Below are 21,122 nucleotides of genomic sequence, written 5' to 3' on the forward strand. Positions count from 1 at the left end.
CCACGCCTGCCGGAAAGCTGGGAGCAAAGATATTCTAAACTCGCTGTGAATTTCATTCCATGTCTCTCCAGCCAGAGCCGCTCAGGGGTGTGGCAGTGTAATGAGTTGCCACGCAGATGGGTTGCAGAATGCACAGCCCATCTGTCTTTATCATGCTCATTTCCTCTTTTATTAAAATGTTAATGAATATAGGTTTTATTTATCATTTGGCGACATGTGCAGCATCCTTTTCTGGGAGACAAATCTGCAATCTGCCATGTGAGCTGACAGAGAACTTCTTCCCGTTACATATTGAGCACAGGAATGAGGAATATTGGGTTCCATTTAAACTGCCATATGCAGGTTGAACCAAAACATCCCTTTACTTGTTGACAACAGCATGGGGTTAACAGGAGGCACGCTGGACCCGGCGTGGGAAACCCGAGTTCAAAGCCGGGCTCGCTGGTTGCTCACCCCGGGACCATGAGCCTCGGTTTGCCCATCTGTTCAGTGGAGGCAACCACTCCATCTGCCTTGGTAAGCAAATGAGCTAATCCATGGGAACGCACTTTGCATTCGCTTGTTGTCATTCAGACATGCGCTTGTAGAGGCTTGACCTTGTTTTGCTCCTTCTTTCAGACTCTCCGTGGAAAGTGCATCTGTCACACGTCGGCCCCGAGATGACAGGCGTCACCGTGCGTGGCCTGACCCCGGCTCGTACCTATCAATTCAGGGTGTGCGCCGTGAACCAAGTGGGCAAAGGCCAGTACAGCGCAGAGACGAGCAGGTGTGTGACACGCACCCCTTGGAGAGGCACGGGGAGCCAAGGAAGCATCGAGTTAGGTCATCAGTCACCACCCCTTAGTCACACTGGGGGAGACAGAGAGGAAGCACGGTGGCTCGCCGGGCTAGCCAGCGGGTCCTTAATTGCCGAGGGGAGTTTCTTAGGCTTCTGTGGTGCTCTGGCTGTGCCAATATAAATCATTCCCCACCGCACGGCCCTCTGTATACATGAGATTAAGAGCTTGCGGTGTTTGCATGCCCTTTGCGTACCTGGCTGCCAGCAAGCTGGGAGCTGGTGCCACCGTCTTGACAGGTAAGCACTGAGCAGGTGTCGGCAGGAAGCCACGTGAGCTCTGGCGTTTCCCTGGCGGTCCTGACGCCGTCCCCCCCACCGACCCCACCTCCCCAGGCCAGGCGGCTGCTTTCAAGCCTGTTCAGACGTGACGTGGGGAAAGGGCTTCATCCCGTTTCAGTGTGCCCTCCCCAGCCAACCTGAGCTCTCAATGGGCTTGTGCTATAGAAGAGCTGAGAGATCTAAATGACTTTTTTCAAAATGTGGGAGTTTGATATGAGAAATATTGAAAGAGCCGAAGGAAACAGTTGGGAAGGAGCCTCGGACTACGGCCTGCGAGCTGCCTCACTCACACTTGTGATCCTCTAAAGAGCGGAGGTACCACGGGCCGTTCAGACAGAAAAAGGTCATCTCCCACATCTTTCTTGTTGCTTGCTGAACTGATTTTCTATTATGTTGATTTTTTGTAACTATTTCATGCGTGTCCTTTCAGTTCGATCGGCTGTGCATTTTGCTTTATTCATTGCTCGATTTGAGTAAACAGTTAGGCTCAAGATTCATCAGGCTAGAGAATGTGGGCGAGGACTCTTGGCTGCTGGGGCTGACCTCTCTTCCCCTCCCTGCCTTCTTCTTCTTAGGCTGGTGCTCCCTGAAGAGCCGCCCGGTGCTCCCCCGAAAAACATAGTGGCCAGTGGGCGCACCAATCAGTCCATCATGGTCCAGTGGCAGCCGCCCCCCGAAACAGAGCACAATGGGCTGCTGCGTGGGTACATCCTCAGGCAAGTAGCCAGTGGTTGGCCGTGTTTAGACTGTCCTTATAAAGAGTCAAGTGTCTGTTTTGCTCAGGTCGCAAACTCACATGTCTGTAGGAGCCCATCAGTAATCGAGAGACTCAGGCCAGCAGCGAGACTCTAGGGAGTGGTGGAGACTGCGGCAGACCAGTGAGAACAGGCGCCTGTGGGCAGCCTCACGGGACAGGCTCTGCAGTCCAGCCGTGAGGCGCACATGCAAGAAACCGCTCTCAGGGGTCGCATTTTGGCAGAAGGATGGAGGAGAATATTATGGATTGGGAGCAAGGTGTGCTTATTCATTGTAAATCCTTTCACTCTTAAAGTTTTTACCAAGGGTTAGTATAATAATTTTTAATTAGTAATAATGTGGTTGATTTAATTATAAGCCAGTTTTTACCATGCTAGTATGTTGTTCAGAATTGCCAGGTTTTCCACTGTTTCAAAGAAATTTTAAAATCCAGCTTTTTACACACATTCTCAGTTTTTAAAAATTGGGAATGAAATCAATATATTTTGAAACACAGGGCAGGCCAGACCCTCACAGCTACAGAACAGATGTGGCCCAAGAGTGGCCGGTTTGCCGTCTCTGCCCCCATGGGGAGGGGGTTAGGCTTCTGAGCACATTGAGTGAACTGTACCAGTCCTGGCTATAGGTTGACAGAAGGAACCTGCTTTGCCAAAACTACTGCTGATTTTAAGATTGCAGCAAAAGTGATCATCTGAGTGGTTTGTTGACACAAGTAAAAAGAGAAAGTAAAGCAGTATTAAAAGGATAACTATTAAACCTCTTCTAATGGACCGTGCAGCTGTGGCCGTATCTGTTACCAGCCTTACGGGGCAGGGACCATGGGTGTCCGTCATTACCGTCCTCCAGATGACCAGCCCGTGCCCTTTCTAAAAGTGTGATCAGAAAATGCCGGGTTAACAAAGGTCTTAAGTGGAGAAATATAGTCTCTTAGATCAATGTAAGAAATTATGAAAGAGTTGCTTCTTTAACTCCGTATCTTTGCCTGTGGGAGATAGCCCATTCCCTATGTATTTATGTAATCACCCACTCATGGTTTCATACATGTTTATCTTTATGCGTGTAACGTTTACCTGTCACAACCATTTCACCGCTATTTTGGAGTTTTTCCTCGAGCATATGAATTATCCTCTGAACACAAGCCAGATCGTCATCTGCCTGAAGAGGTTCAAGTGCGGCCATCCCCAGGGGCGCACGAGGGCTGGGGGTCTGATCAGCGCTCAGGGCCCCCTTGGCCTCTGTGCCCCTGGCCGTCCTTCCCCGTTTCACAGGGGATACCGCGGATCTGTCCCCTGCGGGCGGGGGCGCCTGTGGACTCTGGTCCTGTGGACTCTGGTCCTGTGGATGCTTCCAGACAAGCCCGTTTCCCTGGGGAAAGCAGCCTGGTGCTTCCCCCTGCTAGAGGCTGGGGTTTTCTGTTGCGTTCCTGCCCCTCGCTGCTCACCCCAGCTGTCGCCCTTGTTCCGTGCTTATCAACTAATGAAAATAATTGGCCTCCCCTCCCGGACCAGCCCTTCCTTCACGTGCTTGTCATCCAGGCCGCCTCTGTCTTTTTTTGAGCACATGGAGGAAAAGTTTCCTCTGGCTCCGGCTGCCAAGTAAGGACTTCAAAAGTCAATCCACAGAACCAGGCCCGGGGCATGGAGTTTAAGAATAAAATCTCTCTGATGTTACGAGGCCCCGTCAGGGACCGCACATTTCTCTATTTTGTGGAATTATGACTGTTAAAAAGACTTTCTGTGATGGCATCAGTAGAGTCGAGCACTGGAAAAGAGGGCATCTGTGTCTGCAGGGGCTTAAATCAAGAAAGCCCTAAGATGAGGGTGCACTACCCAAGGCCTGTGAATATCCAAGTTTTCAGAAATTGAAGACCCATGCCAAAATGAATTTGCTTGAAAACATTTCCGAATAATCCTCCCATCTGCAAATCAGCTCTGTTTGCAAGTGTGTACCCTCTGGGGCACAAGTCTCCGTGTCAGATAAACAGCACAATCCACGGAAGAACAAAATGGAAATAAATCACTGTTGTGGCTCTGGCCATAAGAATTAGAGTGCGTCACAGTAATTAAATATTTATAATAATGGGCAGGGTGTTGCTTTGAGAGGAGCATAGGGGTTACGTCCTTTAAAAACCTTCTCCTGCTTATTTCTGTGTAAAAAATCATCTCGTTCTCTCTGAGACAGTCTCCTGGGCAACGTATCCGGCCAGTCAAAGGACGATGCCCTGCACTTCTGTTGTTAATTACGACCTTCCCAGACATCCCATGAATATTACAAAAGCACCCGGAGCCGCTGGTCAGAGTGGACCAAGCTGCCTGCCTCGAGGGGAGAGCCGCCGTCTCCAAGATGGGGATTCTGCAGCTTGTCACACACAACCTCATACAGAGGGGCCTGGGAGAAGGTGTGCAGCAGGCTTGGTCTCTCATAACTCAGTGTTCTCTCTTCGGATACTTCCTACAAGAGCAGTGTTTCCAAAAGAGAAACGTTTAGGGGGTGCTTTACACTGTCATGCCTCCTGTGCACCCACTGTTTCATTTTATTCTTACAACAAGCCTGTGAGATGCCATCATTATTATGTCAGTTTAGGGAGGAGGGAAGCAAGGCTCAGGGACGTTCGGAATTTGCTTGAGGCCACCCAGCTCGTAAGTCTTCTTCCCAACCTACGTCTTCTGAGCTGATTGCTTTGCTTTTCCCTGGAATGTGTATCAGATAGTGGAGTGAGCTCTTCAGCAGCCGTGCCCGGCTTGCGCCATGTTGGTTACCCATGATCCTGGGCACCGGTCACGTGCCAGGTTACTCTGGGGTCCGGTGTGGGTGTGAAGCCAATATTTACCTGTTTCAAAATGGCTGTCTGATTGTCTCAGTGCCATTTATTTTCAAAGTTTATGTTCCGTAGATGGGAGGTATCTGGTACGCGGGTTATTCCACACCAAGCCTTCCCCCCGTTGTCCCCTGCCTGGAAGACAGGCCGCCCTGTTACGTGATGAACTTCACAGGCTGTGAGTGGCACCTACACTTGGTGCGGGTAGTTCAGAAAAGGAACGCCAGCTGGGTAGGCTCAGAAGTTGATGGGCTGTGAAGCACACACGGGGTTTGATACACCACCTTCCCTTCTGGCCCGTCGCAGAGCGCCGCCGACCGTCGCTAGGGCCACTGCAGGGCCCGCATTCTGCTGCTCCTTTCAGGCGAGAGTCGGGGAGGCCTTGGGCCTTTGTGCTGTTCGCAGCCGGCCTGCTCTCCGGCACTTCTGCTTCCTCTCCACGGGCCTCACCGCGTACAAGTGGCCTGTAGCAGGAAGGCACAAAAGACTAGTCTCAGGAAATCCTGATTTTCATGGCGTGCCTTTTCAGCCATTGTTCTCTTTGGAGGGCTGTTCTCCATTCCACGCCTGAACCTCGGGGTTCCTTCTTTCCTCCGAGGGCGGCAGCCTTGCTGGTGCGCTGGTCCGCCTGCATCCAGACGCTCCGGCCTGGGGACAGCGCAGATGACCGAGCGGGACTCCGCAGGGTTGCTTAGCGTCCGGGCGGGGCCTGAAGACCCCAGCCTGCTGCGGAGAGTGGGCGATCTCCTGCTGCCACTCTGGGCTCGTGTTCTCCTCCTTCTCTTCCCTCCCCCACTGAGCGTCAGAGCCGTGTCTTCCTGAGGCAAGAACCAGCTCTTGGATAGAAATCCGTGCTTTTGGAAGCTGCCCGATGACTAAGGAAGTTACGCCCACTGCATGTGCCCCTCAGTTTACCCAGGGGAACTGATTCACTTCTTTTACACATGCAATCGTGGAAAACACTCACCACTCAAAATAACACTACAACAGTCCTTTCATTGTACAAATAGCAATGTCCTAGCTAATACATTGTCTGTGTCCAGAGCCGTGTATGTCGCTGTTTTGAAGAAACACAACTTTCAATCTCTGTCTTTAGTCCAGTAAGTAGCATGCACACCACGCTCTTACAGGTCCCCTAAAAAGCCATTTGTCATACTTAGCGCTGGCCTAGTATTTTCGGCGCGTGAACGCCTTTGAAAAGCACCCATTCTGACTCCGGGACTTCGTGAGCAAGCCCAGCGGGGAGCTCAGCCCTGGGCACCGAGGGACAGAGCACTGCTCACTTCCTCCCCTCCCTCGTCTCAGAGTCACAGGAGGATGGGGTCGCTCAGGCTGACTTATAGCCACACCCGCTAGAAATCATGTCTGGGATTCTGGGCCTTAAGTCACTGTACTCCTTGGACAACTGGCACTGAAAAAGCCATCATCTTCCCTGAACCCTAACATAGTTGAAATGTCAGTTCTGTTGGCCCAGAGCTTATAATCACTGTGAGATTAGGTTATACCTTTTCAGTGGTTGAAGTAGAAGCAGTGTCTTCTGGGGCCGACCTCTTGGCTTTACTCTTGTGTTTACTTCCGCTTTCCTCTAACCATGTGGAGTGGCTTCAGGTAAACCCGGTTCCTTGCTCGAGTCGTGTCCCCTGGGTCCGCTGCAGGTACCGCCTGGCTGGCCTGCCCGGAGAGTACCAGCAGAGGAACATCACGAGCCCCGAGGTCAGCTACTGCCTGGTGACGGAGCTCATCATCTGGACGCAGTACGAGATACAGGTGGCCGCCTACAATGGGGCTGGCCTGGGCGTCTTCAGCAGGGCGGTGACCGAGTACACCTTACAAGGAGGTAAGCTTGCTTGCCCCCGAGGCTGCAGGATCTTCGCTGGGGGGCAGGATTTGCAAAGTTCAGCCGGAGCATGTTCGAAATAAAAATAGTGTGTCCGGTCCTCTAGGGAGTAGTTAGAAGGAGAGTAACCACATATCGAATTTAATCTCTCTGTCCATTCCAAAACTATAGCAAAACCACAGAAGGGAAACAGATACGGTTCTAACTGCTTTTTTCTGGTTACTGAGGACAGGACGTGTCTACACACCTCCTTTAACTAGTCCGCTGATTCTGTGAAAGGTCGGTGGGGTCGGCTTTTCCTAAATGGGATAACAGTATATTCTGCAGTAAAGCTGGCGGTGGAGTCCTGTGTGAGACTGTGAATGTTTTTCCAAGAGGATGAGTATTTAGTATTTTGCTTTTAATGATGTAATACAATTATTAGTAATGGAATTTGCAACTTGGTGCTCTCCACCCCCCCACCCTGGTTTACTTTTTCAGTTACACAAGCAAACAATTTACTAAATCAATAAAAACTCTTCCCCACACCCACCCCCCCAAAAATGACCAGGCAGAATGTCATAAAGCCAGTGGGTCTTACATTTATGTGCTAAGACCCAACCCCGTTATTTTCAGTTATTTCCACTGGTTTTCTGGAGGATCCGGGTCTCAGCGCCAGGAAGGGCTGGGCACTCAGAAACCTCCTCCACGTCTGCATTTCACTTTCAGAGCTCTTAGCGGGAATAAATAGACCCTCTCTCAACACAACCACGTGTGCCCCAGAGCAGCCCAGAGCCTGGCCCAGGGAAGCAGTTTTCCCACAAAATCTGAAACCCTTTTTTGTTCAGCAATTTTACCCTCTCCTGACTCACAGGTGTGATTTTATTTGCTTAGGCATTTTTATTGCTACCAGGCCTTGACCTTTTTCAAACGATAAGGTTTCTAACTGCCCACTTCTTTCCCCAAATCATGCCTGGGACCTAATGTTCCTTGATATTACATGCTGTTATTACCGTCCCTTATTGATCGGCTGTCTGTTGTCATCCGTAAGTCCATAAATCCTCCTTTATAAATTAAGTGCCGTCACCTCTGTGTTCACAGTGACTAGGAGAAATATTTAACATGCAGGACGACCAGGAAGGGGCTGTTTATCTGCTGGTGATTCTTGATCACGCATTGAAAAATGAAAATAGCTGAAACCCTGCACAGTTCATGCTTGCTTTAATTAGTCTATTTCATAAAATAACAATAAATTTGGAAACACTTAAAATGACAGATATTGCTGTTAGTAATCCCCATGGCTATTTACTGTGACTGCTTCCTCGGGTTACCGGTGCGTTTGCATTCTGTGCGGCCGCAAGCTCCGCTGGATGGAGAAGGACTGGGAGGCTGTAGAGTCTGCCCTGGGGACCCGTGGAAGGTTTAGGGCTGTGAGTGACGTGATCAAAGCGCCGTATCAGAAGAGGGGCCTGTCGGTGGGTGCGGGCGAGGTGGAGGGGAGCTGAGGATGGGGCGGCAGCTCCGGAGACAAAAGAGCGATAGTGTGGCTGTGAAGTGATGAATTCCCCCATCTCTGGCGCTGGCCGTGAGAGGGGCGAGGGACGTGTTCAGGTGCTGCTTCATGGTTTTCAGAGCAGCTCCACACGCCTCCCCTCTGCAGCGCCCCCGGAGCCCCACCCAGACTGCAGGGGGCCCCGCGAGCCCTCCCCCAAGCCACCTGTCCGGTGGGACCGGGGCCAGCCCCTCCCTCAGCTTGCCTGCAGTGTATGGCATAGAACAGGACACGTTCTGCTCGAGCTGAGCTGGTCTGAGGTCGCTCGGCTAACACACGGCGGAGCAGCACTAACGCTGGGTCTTCTGAGTCAAGAGCTCTGGTTTCTGGGCGCCGTCGACAGCCTCTGCTGTCAGTGGGACCCACGCTCACGCGGGGCTCGTCGTCCTTGCTCCTTGTGGCCTCCCGGGCACCCACAGCGCAGCAAAAGGGAGCAGGCGCGTTAACTCTGTCCTTGAATCCCTGCTCCCGCCCAGGACAGGACAGCCAGAGGAGAGCTTCCGACACAAGGCCGGGAAGAATGGGGGCAAGCGCGGGGGGACGGGCGGCTGGCCTGGCTCTGGAGCAGATGACTTGGTGAGCCGGATGAAGAGCCGTCTGACTAGAAGGTGGGACGTCGGGAAGAAAATGGCATGAGCGAGGGGCCTTGAGTAACTTAGGGAGATGGAGATGAGGCTGGGCGCTTGTGAGATGTCTGCACATGCACGCACACACACACAGGCACGTGCACCACATGCACGCATACTCGCACGCACACACACACATGCACACACGCACGCACAGGCATGCACGCATAGGCACGCACACACACACACACAGGCACACACACAGGCACGTGCACCACATGCACGCATACTCGCACGCACACACACACATGCACACACGCACGCACAGGCACACAGGCACACACACACATGCACACACGCACGCACAAGCACACAGATACACAGGCACGTGCACCACATGCACGCATACTCGCATGCACACACGCACACACGCACGCACAGGCACGCACACATAGGCACGCGCACACACAGGCACACACATGCATACACACACACGCAAGCTCGCACACACACATGCAAACACACGCACACAAGCTCACACACACACCCCTTTCTGTACACGTGGCCCCAGAAACGGCCCTTTCCTGGAGTCTGTAAGGCCTGATTCTTACTATTTATTCCTTATCTGCCTTCGAGAAGCACAATAACTTTTCTGAGCCTCTGCTGTTTTCATTTGTAAAGTTGTGACGTGTCTACCTGCCCTGACTGCTTGAAGGGCAGTTGTGAAGCGAAAACAAGGCAATGCACGTGAAAAGGCTTTGAAAACGCTGAGCTATGATACAGACTCCCGTGTTGTTGTCTGTATTCCGCCTTCCACCGTGGCAATGACCAGTATCTACTGCGGTATTTGAATGTTTCTGTACTGGTAGTTGTACAGAAAGAAATTAGGGGTTATTCTCTCTGCTAATAGTAAAATCAAGAACACACATTCAGGAATTGATGTGAGTGCCTACTGTGTGCTCAAGGTTGTGCGATGGGCCAGGGCAACGAGAGTGGAGGGGACACCTGTCTCGTTGTCAAAGCTGCGGGCTTGCAGCCTCGCCTGGGAGCAAAGACTGACATTTGTGAGACAAGATCAAGAACTAGAACAGAATCCAGCCTCATTCACAGGCAGTCACTCCCCCATTTGCCCACAAGATAGGCATTACTAACGTGCTGTAAAGGCTTTCCAGCCGAGATGCCCCAAGGAGTATGCCATCGGTGGGAAGGCATCCCTGAGAAGGGGCTTTACTGGGACTGCACCAGGGAAGTAAGTGCAGCCGTCTGATTTGGTTAGGAATAGAGTCCAGCTGCTAGAAACAGACCCAAGAGAACAGTAGCTTAAATGAGGTGGAGGTGTGTTTTTATCTCTCTCATACCAAAAGAGTGGGCAGTGGGGTCTACAGAGTCATAGTGGCAGCTTTATGGTCACCAGAGAGTCAGGCTCCTTCTTTTTGCTTTGCCATCTTTAGCATTTGCCTCATGGTTACAAGCTGACTACTGCGATGCCAGCAATCACGTCCACATCCTAGTAGGAGGAAGGCATGGGGTGTGCCTTGTGGCCTAGTAATCAAGTGTGCCCACCTCTGAAGAGCTTTCTTAGAAGTCCCATCTGCCGCAGATGTATGCTTACAATTCATGGACCATCTCTGTGCCAGAGAGCCTGGAAAGGGTCTTTCAGCTGGGTACATTTCTGTCCATTATGAAGGAAGGAAGAGGGAGGGGAAAGTGGAGGGCAGCTAGCAGTTCCTGCCCCACTTTGTATGGCGACTCCTGCTGAGGGGTCAAACCCAGAGGATGTATTTACAATTTCTAGATATAAAATTGTGGGACAACCTGTCTCATGGCTGCTGCATGAAGAGCACCTCATGATCCTGCATAATCGCCCACATTGGAATTAGCAGAAACTGCAAACCCACAGCCCCTCCGCACCCCTCAGCCTCAGCCCTAAGCTCGGTGGGTCTGCTCGGGCAACAGCCGAACACGTGGATTTGCCACCGGGGACCCTTCCCAGCGCCTTGCGTGTCCCAGCGCTCTTAGCAGCCATTGCTGAGAAAGCCTGGGGGCTGAGTTGGCCCTTGAAGCTGAAAAGGGAATCATTAAAATGCTTGTATATTAAGGAGGAAAAAATAACTCATAAGATTAATTGTCAGCCTAATTTGGGAAATTATTGGAATGTATAGAAACATAATTCTGGAGTCAATCAGGAGACCGTGGAGGAGCAGGAGGTACTGGGCCGTGGGAAGAGTGAGGCTGCGGTCCAGCCAGCCTGATTTTCCCTCTCCCTTCAGCCGCGTGGCAAGCTTGAGCCATCAGGCGAAATGAGATGTAATTTATCTTGACCTTAATGAGGCTCCTCTCGAGAAGGTATGGGAATGCCAGGAGAGCTGGTGCAGCTCCGCCTGCCATTAGGGGGGCGTGTGGCGTGTTAGACCATCACTTGCAAAGAGAACTTATAACTAATGCGGGGTCGGCCCAGGTGCAGGCACGCAGCGGCAGGAACACGGGGACGGGAAGGCTGCTGCCCAGGAGACGCGGTGGCCTCGTGCTCCTGGAGCACGTGGGCTTGGTCTCAGAGGCACTTTCTTCCAGGAAGCTCCTAAAGGAAGATAAGTGAGTTATTCCTCCCCTGAGTTCAGCCGAGTGTGATATTGATCCCTGAAGTGATTTGAACCCACTGTTCCGCCTGTCACACACCCCGGGTTTCTCTTCAGTCCCATTCATTATTAAGATACAATAAAAACTTCTGGTTTGTCTACTTTCGTCCTTTAAGGTTTGGACACGCAGGGATAATTTTAACACAAACTTTCTCACCTCCCAACTTTTCATATCCCCCCTCATCCCCCGCCCACCATGATCTTGCCTGCCAATCCCATTTGATAGATTTTATTAGCAGGGCCTCATGACCTTCTCTGCTCTAGAGAAGAATTTTAAAATGTGAGAGATTAACTTACACATGGAGCTGCAAAACTCCAATACAGCTCCAGCCACGCGAACTTTCTGGGCGGGGTCGGGGGAAGACGGGGCGTGGTTCGTTCGTCACAGTGGCCGTGGCCTAAAGTTCCACAATACGGGGAACCCACTTGTCAAACTTCCATTGTGATTACCCAAAATGAATGAAAAACAACTTAAGTTTACTCGAGAATTTCTTTCAAAACCCTTCCAGAAATCAATATGCTTTTAGTTTCAAGTAGAAAAAGCCATAGAGTCTAAGTTCTGCATGACTAAACGTGCAGTCTAATTACAAGCATTTTTCTTATTGCCAATGTCTACTTCAGCAACTTCCTAGTCATCTGGTATGGGAGGAAAAGCACTGTAGTCATCTGACGCGATCAGTGGTTCAGATCTGATGCTGATGCAGTGTTTGGTTCCAGTCAGTTTCTGTTAAAAATTGTTCGACTAATGGTGAAAGACACATGAAGAAGTAAGGTGACCACAGAGGTCTGAGGTGAGCCTCAGTGTGGAATCCTACATACTGTTAGGATATGGATGTAATAGGTGATGGTTCCCTCCTAAAATAAGCCAGTGAGGTTAGCAAACTCCTATCCCTTCCTTAAATGTATCCATTAAGATGCAGATGTTGGTTTTTCTAGAAAAGGTCCAAAGACAAATTATACTATAAATCATCATTTTTTGAGCATGCCAAGGTTTTAATTTTTTCTGGTTTTATTTCTTTATCATTTTTCTTCTTGTAACAGGTAGTTTTGTGCTGTAATGATTTATTCTGGTTTCAGAACATTACCTTCTAATGAAAGAGAAATATTTCATATTTAAAGAGAAATGGAAAAAAACATTTGGTTATCCACATTTCTAAAACATTAGTAAAAGCCCTTAAATGTTCACTTGGGCTTTGCAAGGTTTTCTAAAGTAAGGATTATAAATGAACACTTCATTTGCAAGCTCCATTCTTATCTCCTCTTGGGAAATTCTCAATGTGGCATAAATGACATTGCACAAAAGATTTGTGCAATCCTTAAGACTTTCTAGACCTCAAGCTGCGCCTACAGAACAGGATAATGTTCAGAATCTCCCAGCATCACCTAAAACACTAAGTAGGAACTGAACAAAGTGATATGGGATATTCCATTAAGTATGGGCTTCATTTGGTCTTTTAGAACTTTCAGGAAAGGAAAGGATAGGAAACGAGCATTTTAGGGGAAGCCGCTCTATGCCAGTTTTGCTGTGGTATGCTCTCCACTTACACTCATTATCATTTCGTCGGTCATCCCCCAGCCATCACGTGAGAAAGGCACCACTGTCCCTATTTTACAGAGAAAAAATGGAAGCTCAGAGAGGTAACTAACTTTCCAAAGGTCACATAGCTCGAAAATGCTGGAAAATGCTAGAATTTATGCTTTTGTTTTTCATTCTGCATATACCAAACATGGACATAAATTACTTCCAGATTTTTGGTGCTTATGTTCACATGGCAAGTGGGTTTGCAGTAGCTCGTGGACATTTTTTACTGCAATCCACAATAAGAAGTCTGTTTTACATGGACACCCAGGACACACACACACACACACACGCACACACACACCTGAAACAAAAGGCTCGTAGAACAATAGTCGCCCTGACGGTGTGTGATGTTCTTTAATATTTTCTGTTCTATTCCATTCTGTTTCACTCTCTCCTCCTTTAACAGATGCAGGCTGTGATCACTAAATTGACTTCCTGGGCTGCTGCTAATGCATTTGTAACCTGCAGTTTTGAAAAACACTGAATTCAAGCAATACAGGATGTTTGGTTCAGCTGATCTTGAATCCCTTTCAGAACAGGCTTCTACTGGCCTGTAGGACACATCAGGGTCAGGGCTGAAGAAGGCTTCCCAAGGGAGATACTGCTAAAACCAACACTGAAAGACCAAACAGGGGTCTGAGTGGGGCTTTGAGCAGGGGTGACAGGCCTGGGCACAGAGCTGAGATTTGGGGGCTGGAGGAGGCTGAGTCCAGCACCTGTATCTGTGCAGATGACCTCATGGGAGAGAAGGGGTTTCTGGGGTAAGACTTGCCCTTCAGCTGCCGCTGGAAGATACAAGGAACGATCAAACCCATCTTAAATTACTGTGACCAGCACATTATTTTGTGATGTACGGACTGGGCTTCCCTACAAGCCTGTGAACGCTTCAAGGGCAGCGGCTGCGTCTGATTTGTCTTATTTATATCTGTATCCCTAAATCCAAGCACAATGCCTGATGCGTAAATAAACAGAATGTAAATAGCTATCTGATTACAGACAGACCCTTGCTGTTCCTATTTCAATTTCCAACACTGCACCGATTGAATCTCCGTGTGCAGCACGATGCCCGGCCTTCTCTCCCGAGTCTTCTGCTTGTCTCAGAAGGCGAGCCGGGTCCCTGCTTGCCTTGCCCCACACATTGTACCTCCCCAGCCTAAAAGCTGGTCCCAAATGCTTTCTCCTCAATGCCTGGCGCATGAAGAATTGGGAAAAATAAGTTCATAAAAGGACGCACAAAACTTTTTAAGTGTTAAGATATTTTCTTACGCTGGCCGTTGAAAAAAGATTCTTGAGCTTCTTTATCCAAGATTTGTTATCCTAATAATGTGTTAAGAATGTTTAATGCAGTTAGGACATTCAGGTGTATCAAAACCGCAAGAACCGGGCTTCCCTGGTGGCGCAGTGGTTGAGAATCTGCCTGCCAATGCAGGGGACACGGGTTCGAGCCCTGGTCTGGGAAGATCCCACATGCCGCGGAGCAACTGGGCCCGTGAGCCACAACTACTGAGCCTGAGCGTCTGGAGCCTCTGCTCCGCAACAAGAGAGGCCGCGATAGTGACAGGCCCGCGCACCGCGATGAAGAGTGGCCCCCACTCGCCGCAACTGGAGAAAGCCCTCACACAGAAACGAAGACCCAACACAGCCAAAAATAAACATAATAAATAAATAATAAATAAAAATTAAAAAAAAAAAACCGCAAGAACCGTCACAACACAAGAACTCAGCCGTAGCCTATAACGATCTGGAATTAACAATAACGCCCAACGCACAAATTGTAATATATTCGTCCCCACAGCAAAGTGTAGCCTGTGATTCTTCCACATAATGATCTGCTTCTCCCCTCTCTGAGAGGCATTTAATTCTGTGGGATCACCTGGAGAGGGAGATGCCTGTGAATTCTGGGTAGACACCTCAGTCCCTGGTACTAGCGATCATATGCTTTTAGGATAAGGAAAATCAGGGTGTGTGGTTGTGGTGGAGACCTGAGGACCCACGCTCCCTTCTGTGGTGTGGACGTTGCTGGGAGCAGCTGTCCTGCCAGCGGCTCCGTCCCCAGGGAATGGAATATGAGCAGAAGTGAGGAGATGCTCTTCTAGGCAAGGCGGGGGGTGGGGGGGGGTGCCCTGAATGCTCACATGCCAGGCTCCTCACAACCAGGAAAACTGACCTTGCCCTGTAGGGCGATGAGAGATGAACTGCTATTGTGTAGACACTGAGATTCCACAGTTTATCTGTAACAGAGAAGGTAGAGAAGGTATCTCAGGGAGATACAGCCAAGCATGTTAGCATATAGAAATTTTGTCGGGCAATGCACTGTAATTTCATTCTGTGCTAAATTCAGCTAATTTTACAGCATTATCAGTGGGCCGTTAGCATCTTTAGGTTGGGTTTTCACCCGTTGATACGGGGAACAAGCAGGAAGCAGAAGTCAATCACTTTCCTACTACAGAGGCCATGCCCACCTGTCCCATGAGACGTTGTGAATTCCCTGCTGGCATGTCACAGCCTCAGTTTATTAATTTTATTTGACATGTTGTGAATCTCCCAAACACCAAGTAGCTCCATGGTCAGTGTAGGTTTCTTTCGATTAACTGTTACTTTAAACTGATTCTGCCGTTTACGTAGATTACAGAGAAGATGAATTTTAATGATCGTCTAGAATTTACTCGGGGTCCTGCAAATAAGCTTTACGTAATCTGCATGATATTGTTTGAGTACTTGAATGAAAGAGCAAACATGAAAACCACTGGTGTCTCTCTTTTCAGCTGCAGAGACTGGTTCAGGAAAAGTGCTGGCCCAGCAGTCTCAAATTCTGTGCACTGTAAATAGCAGTAGACATTCCTGGAAGAAAAGGTGGAAAAGAGTCACTAGGAGTCACCTTTGGTCACTGAGAAGGGGCCACATGCTACCAACCTCATTTCCTTTTGGGGGAGGGTTACCGAGTCGATGGATCCAAATAGTATATTCATTCTGTGGCTTGATTTCCACTCGTTCATTCATTCATTTATTCACTGAGTCAGCACCCCGTGGCTAAGATGGGGAATGTGGATTGGGTGATAAAGTAACTAGATGGACTCCAAGGGCTCAGCTTTGCCCAAAGAGTGTCATACACTTGATGGACCACCGCTGTGAGGGTGACTCCAGTTGCAAAGCACGTCACTCTTCTGGGCTTTTCTTGGTCAGCACTTCTGTCAGTGACTCGGAGGGGATGGAGATGACATGCCTATCAAACATGCAGGTGTCACAGCTGAGACGGGTCATGCAGATATTCTGTCCCCAAATCAGAAACAAAAATAAACTGCTGTGTTAGATCAATGGCTGAAATCAGGCTGAAACATAAAAGGGATAAGCCAGACACTGCATTTACATACACACGACCAGCCATGTGACAGAGGGAGGGAAGACGGGACTTGCCAACAGTTACCATAAAAAGAGTCCGGGAGGTGAGTTGAGCACAGATCCAGGGAGAGTGTTGACCGTAATCTTGTAGATGACACACTTCCAAATCAAGGCAGATCATAATGCCACAGAACCCTGTTTGGGCTGGATGCCACCCTGAGGGATGGTGAGAAATCGGGGCCTCTGCAGAGGGGGATGACCAGCGTGGGCAGTGCTCTGTCAATCAGGTTGTGTGGGAAGCGGGAGAGAAGCGGGGTGTTTACTTGGCCCATGGGAGCAAAGCCCAGCTGGATATTTTTGTGATTTTCATATAGTCTAACAGCTCTGTGGGCAAGGAGACAGACAGGCAGCAATAGGCAGCAATTGTGGAAGGAAGGGTTTTAGTTCCGTGTAAGGAAGGTCCCTTTACAGCGTACGGCCAGGGCGCAAGTTGACTGAAGAGCAGCGAAGGTGTCTAAGAAGCTGTGCGGGCAGCAGCTGAATGGCTGCCTGTAGGAGGAGTGGCGGGTGGGCTCCCGCAAGGACAGGTGAGTGAACCCCAGGACCTCACGGTGCTGGAAGTGTACCTACAGGAAAAGGAGGGTACAGAAATAGAAATTAGGCTTCTCATTGACTTTGAAACCATGTAAATATTGGGTTGGCCAAAAAGTTCATTCAGATTTTTTCCGTAAGATGTTACTAAATTATTTTAAAACATTTATAAAAGAAATTCTGAAAAACTGAAGGCAAAATGAAACAAATGGTCATAGCGGTATTTTGAATTGGTGACTTAGCCAAATGGAAAGTAACTATTTCAGGTGACTTTAAAACATGATAATTTGATTGACAATCGCTAGCACAAAACCAAAATCAAAAGCTGGAGGAAAAAGAAAAAGGTCAAAAGCTGTTTTCAGCAGTCATGTTGGTAATGGTAGTGCTGGGTTTGGTTTTTTAAGGTGCAACTGTATGAGTATTGTGATATAAAGCAAATAAGGATTATGTGGATGTTAGGAACTGAGATTTTTGGCAAAGTTGAAGCCCTACATTGGAATTGGCAGTACGATGATTTTATCTTCAAAGAAAAAAAGAATTTCTTGTAAAAAGGCCTGGAAATAAGAACCAACCTAGTAGCACTGAGCTTCCCAGTAACCCCCAAAATAAACAGGCTTTCTTGGGTAAATGGATGATTCCAAGTCAGGGACAGGCAATAAATAATATATAATATCACATATAATTCCAAAAAGTAAAGAAGCTTATCAGACACTAGTGAGGGCTTGTCAGGAAGACTCCTTTGCCACCTTGAAGAGGCTCCCACTCGTTAAAGGTGGGATAATGTGAAAAGCAATAACAATGACTGCAATGAATTGAAGTGTTCCAAATACATTTCAGTCCATGGATTCATAACAGTATATATGTTAAAAGCCTCATTAGTCATCTTTGGAGAATGCTAGGGAAACTATTACATACTGAATTTGTATAAAACTTTCCAATCAAAATCTCAAAATTTTTAGTGAGAAACTTGACATTGGTGGGTGAACATAACTTACTCACTGTCTGGTTTTATTCTTGAGATGGTCCCATTCAGATACCATCAAGACTTTTCATGATAACCTCTTCAAATATTTGAAAGTAACCATTGACAAGAAAGTATTTGCACAGGTGGTCGCAAATGCCTGAAGATTATTTATTGCCTTTTCCCCAGTTGAGAGAAACTTCTTTCTTGCCATTAACCAGAATGTAGATAATTCAGCCTCTTTAAATTATACTTTAAGCGTGGTGTTTCTTTAAGTTAACAGTTCTTCCTTTGATTCCTTTGACAAATGTAATGTCAAACGGTTTTTGTGATAATGTGAATGGATTTGGAATCTGATCAAATGTTTTTCATATCAAGTATTTAAAAATAATGAGCATTTCTGTATATCTACACAGATAACTGCTGCCAGTCTTAATAATTTTTCTTTAGAGTTCAAACACTGATTCCTTTAGAATTATAAAACTGATTATATGTCGCTAGTGAACAATTTTTAACCCTGTAAGGAAGTTGAAGTTTTGCTTTGAATCCGTACATTTTATACATACATGTTAGTATACAGTCACAAGGTCTGGGGAGTTCTCTGTTGTGTCTATTCAGGTGCTGAAAATGTCACTTAATGGCCATTTTTGGTACCAGTAACTTTTCCTTCAACAAACCTTCAAAGTGAGACCCATTCACTAAAAACACTAACAACGATAATAATAATGCTTTGCTCAGTTCACAGACTCTTGCAAAAACTCTTGTAGACTTCAATTTGAAACTGAAATCGGAAATAGGAAAGTTCCATTTATGAATAATACTGTTAGAAGATAAATGGTTGGCATGGCAGATGACCCAGAGACAGACCCAGTTCAGATCATTACATCAACATTTCCATTGCAGGCCGATGAGTACTGACTGATGTACAGCACCAGCTGGAATCCCTCAAAAGAAGTTCTTTTGTCAAAGTGGTATTCTGATTCCATTTCTTTCACAAAGCGAAGAACAGGTGGGACTACAGTGTCTTGGACTTTGTTAGATTTACCTCCTGATAACGTCATTTAATGAGGAGTTCAGGTGTACAGGCTACACCTTACAGAAGCGAACTTCTCTGTGAATAAAACAATGGATTTCTTCAATCTCAGGCTTTTCAGATTGAATTTTGCCATAAAGTCTTTTTTTTTATCCTTTGCATTTTTTAATGTAACTATAATTGATTTACAGTATTGTGTTAGCTTCAGGTGTACAGCTTCAGATTCTTTTCTCTTATAGGTCTATTATAGGTCAAAAAGCATAATCACACATGCCCTGTATATATGACTAGGTGAAAATACTAACCAAATTAATTGAAAAAAATACCCACACACAACAACAACGATTCACTAATGAGAAGCAACTTGCAGCTAAAGTAAAGCTCACTAGATATACTCTGATAGTGCAGGCATCATTAAAAAGGAAAAGAAAAAGCTTGAGATGCTTATTAACTCTCTGTTTTAAGGAAGCAGGATTTTTGACCAAGTAGCTTAAAAGCCAGCAAAACAGGCATCCAGTGATGGCAACTGTAGTGTATGAAGTATGAAATGACAAACTTACAGGATACCTGTATTGAATATAGTTCCCTGTGCTATACAATAAATCCTTGTTGTTTATCAATTTTATATATAGTGGGGTGTTTCTGTTAATCCCATACTCCTAATTTATCCCTCTTCCCCACCTTTCCCCTTTGGTAACCATAAGTTTGTTTTCTATGTCTGTGAGTCTGTTTCTGTTTTGTAAAGAAGTTGACTTGTATTATTTTTTTAGATTCCACATATGAGTAATATCATATGATATTTGTCTTTGTCTGATTTACTTAATACGATAATCTCTAGGTCCATCCATGTTGCTGCAAGTGGTGTTATTTCATTCTTTTTTATGGCTGAGTAATATTCCGTTGTGTATATGTACCACATCTTCTTTATCCATCGATGGACACTTAGGTTGCTTCTGTCTTGGCTGTTGTGAATACTGCTGCAGTGAACACCAGGGTTCCTGTATGTTTTTGAATTAGCGTTTTCTTCTTTTCAGGATATATGCCCAGGAATGAGATTGCTAGATCATATGGTAATTCTATTTTTAGGTTTTTAAGGAATCTCCAGACTGTTTTCCACAGTGGCTGCACCAATTTACATTCTCACCAACAGTGTAGAGGGTTCCCTTTTCTCCACACCCTCTCCAGCATTGATTATTTGTAGACTTTCATCATGGCCATTCTGAATGGTTTGAGGTGATATCTCATTGTAGTTTGATTTGCATTTCTCTAACAATTAGTGATGTTGAGCATCTTTTCATGTGCCTGTTGGCCATCTACATGACTTCTTTGGAGAAATGCCTATTTAGGTCTTCTGCCCATTTTTTGATTGGATTGTTTGTGTTTTTTTGGTATTGAGTTGCATGAGCTGTTTGTATGTTTTGGAAATTAAGCCTTTGTTGGCTGCATGATTTGTGAATATTTTCTCTCCATAGGTTGTCTTTTCATTCTGTTTTTGGTTTCCTTTGCTGTGCAAAAGCTTATGGGTTTGGAGTTCGGGGTTTTTTGGAGCATGAGCCACCCATCTCCTTGCGTGGCCCTGCACCTTGCATGGCCCTGCACCTTGCGTGGCCCTGCAATAAACCTTTCTCTGCTCCAAAAAAAAAAAAAAAAAACTTATGGGTTTATTAGGTCCCATTTGTTTATTTCTGCTTTTATTTCTTTTGACTTGGGAGACTAATCGAAGAAAATATTACTACAATTTATGTGCGCAAATGTTTCACCTATGTTCTCTTCTAGGAGTTTTATGGTGTCCTGTCTTATGTTTAGGTCTCTAAGCCATTGTGAGTTTAATTTTGTGTATGGTGTTAGGGAGTGTTCTAATTTCATTGATCTACATGAGACTGTCCAGCTTTTCTCCGTTGTATATTCTTGCCTCCTTTGTTGAAAATTAATTGACCGTAGGTGCGTAGGTATATTTCTAGGCTGTCTATTCTGTTCCATTGATCCATATGTCTGGTTTTGTGCCAGTACCATGCTATTTTGATTACTGTAGCTTTGTAGTACTGTCTGAAGTCTGGGAGGGTTATGCCTCCTGCTTTGTTCTTTCTCCTCAGGATTGCTTTGGCACTTCTGGGTCTTTTGTGGCTCCAAATAAACTTCAGGATTATTTGTTCTCGCTCTGTGAAAAATGTCACGGGTAATTTGATAGGGATCACATTAAATTGGTAAATGGCTTTGGGTAGCATGGCCACCTTAGCAATATTAATTCTTCCAACCCAAGTCTTTATACCTTTCTGTCAGCATTGGTATACAGAACTTATAAATTTGTTCTCTAGTATCTTGTTTATTCCCAGTGTCCATTTAGCTTTGACGATT

At 46.9% G+C, this 21,122-nt stretch overlaps 1 protein-coding gene across 9 annotated transcripts in view; it reads left to right on the forward strand.

Annotated features, from left to right (window-relative positions):
- SDK1 (sidekick cell adhesion molecule 1) overlaps window positions 1-21,122 on the forward strand; it is an 838,709-nt gene that overhangs the window by 650,861 nt on the left and 166,726 nt on the right. For all 9 annotated transcript variants that reach the window (XM_057528493.1, XM_057528492.1, XM_057528494.1 and 6 more), the window contains 3 exons: window positions 619-766; window positions 1,693-1,833; window positions 6,347-6,528. In XM_057528493.1, the coding sequence (XP_057384476.1) occupies window positions 619-766; window positions 1,693-1,833; window positions 6,347-6,528 (471 nt within the window). The remainder of the gene's footprint in view (window positions 1-618; window positions 767-1,692; window positions 1,834-6,346; window positions 6,529-21,122) is intronic.

The sequence above is a fragment of the Balaenoptera acutorostrata genome, chromosome 15, assembly GCF_949987535.1.
Source record: "Balaenoptera acutorostrata chromosome 15, mBalAcu1.1, whole genome shotgun sequence".
In the NCBI taxonomy this organism is placed as follows: domain Eukaryota; kingdom Metazoa; phylum Chordata; class Mammalia; order Artiodactyla; family Balaenopteridae; genus Balaenoptera; species Balaenoptera acutorostrata.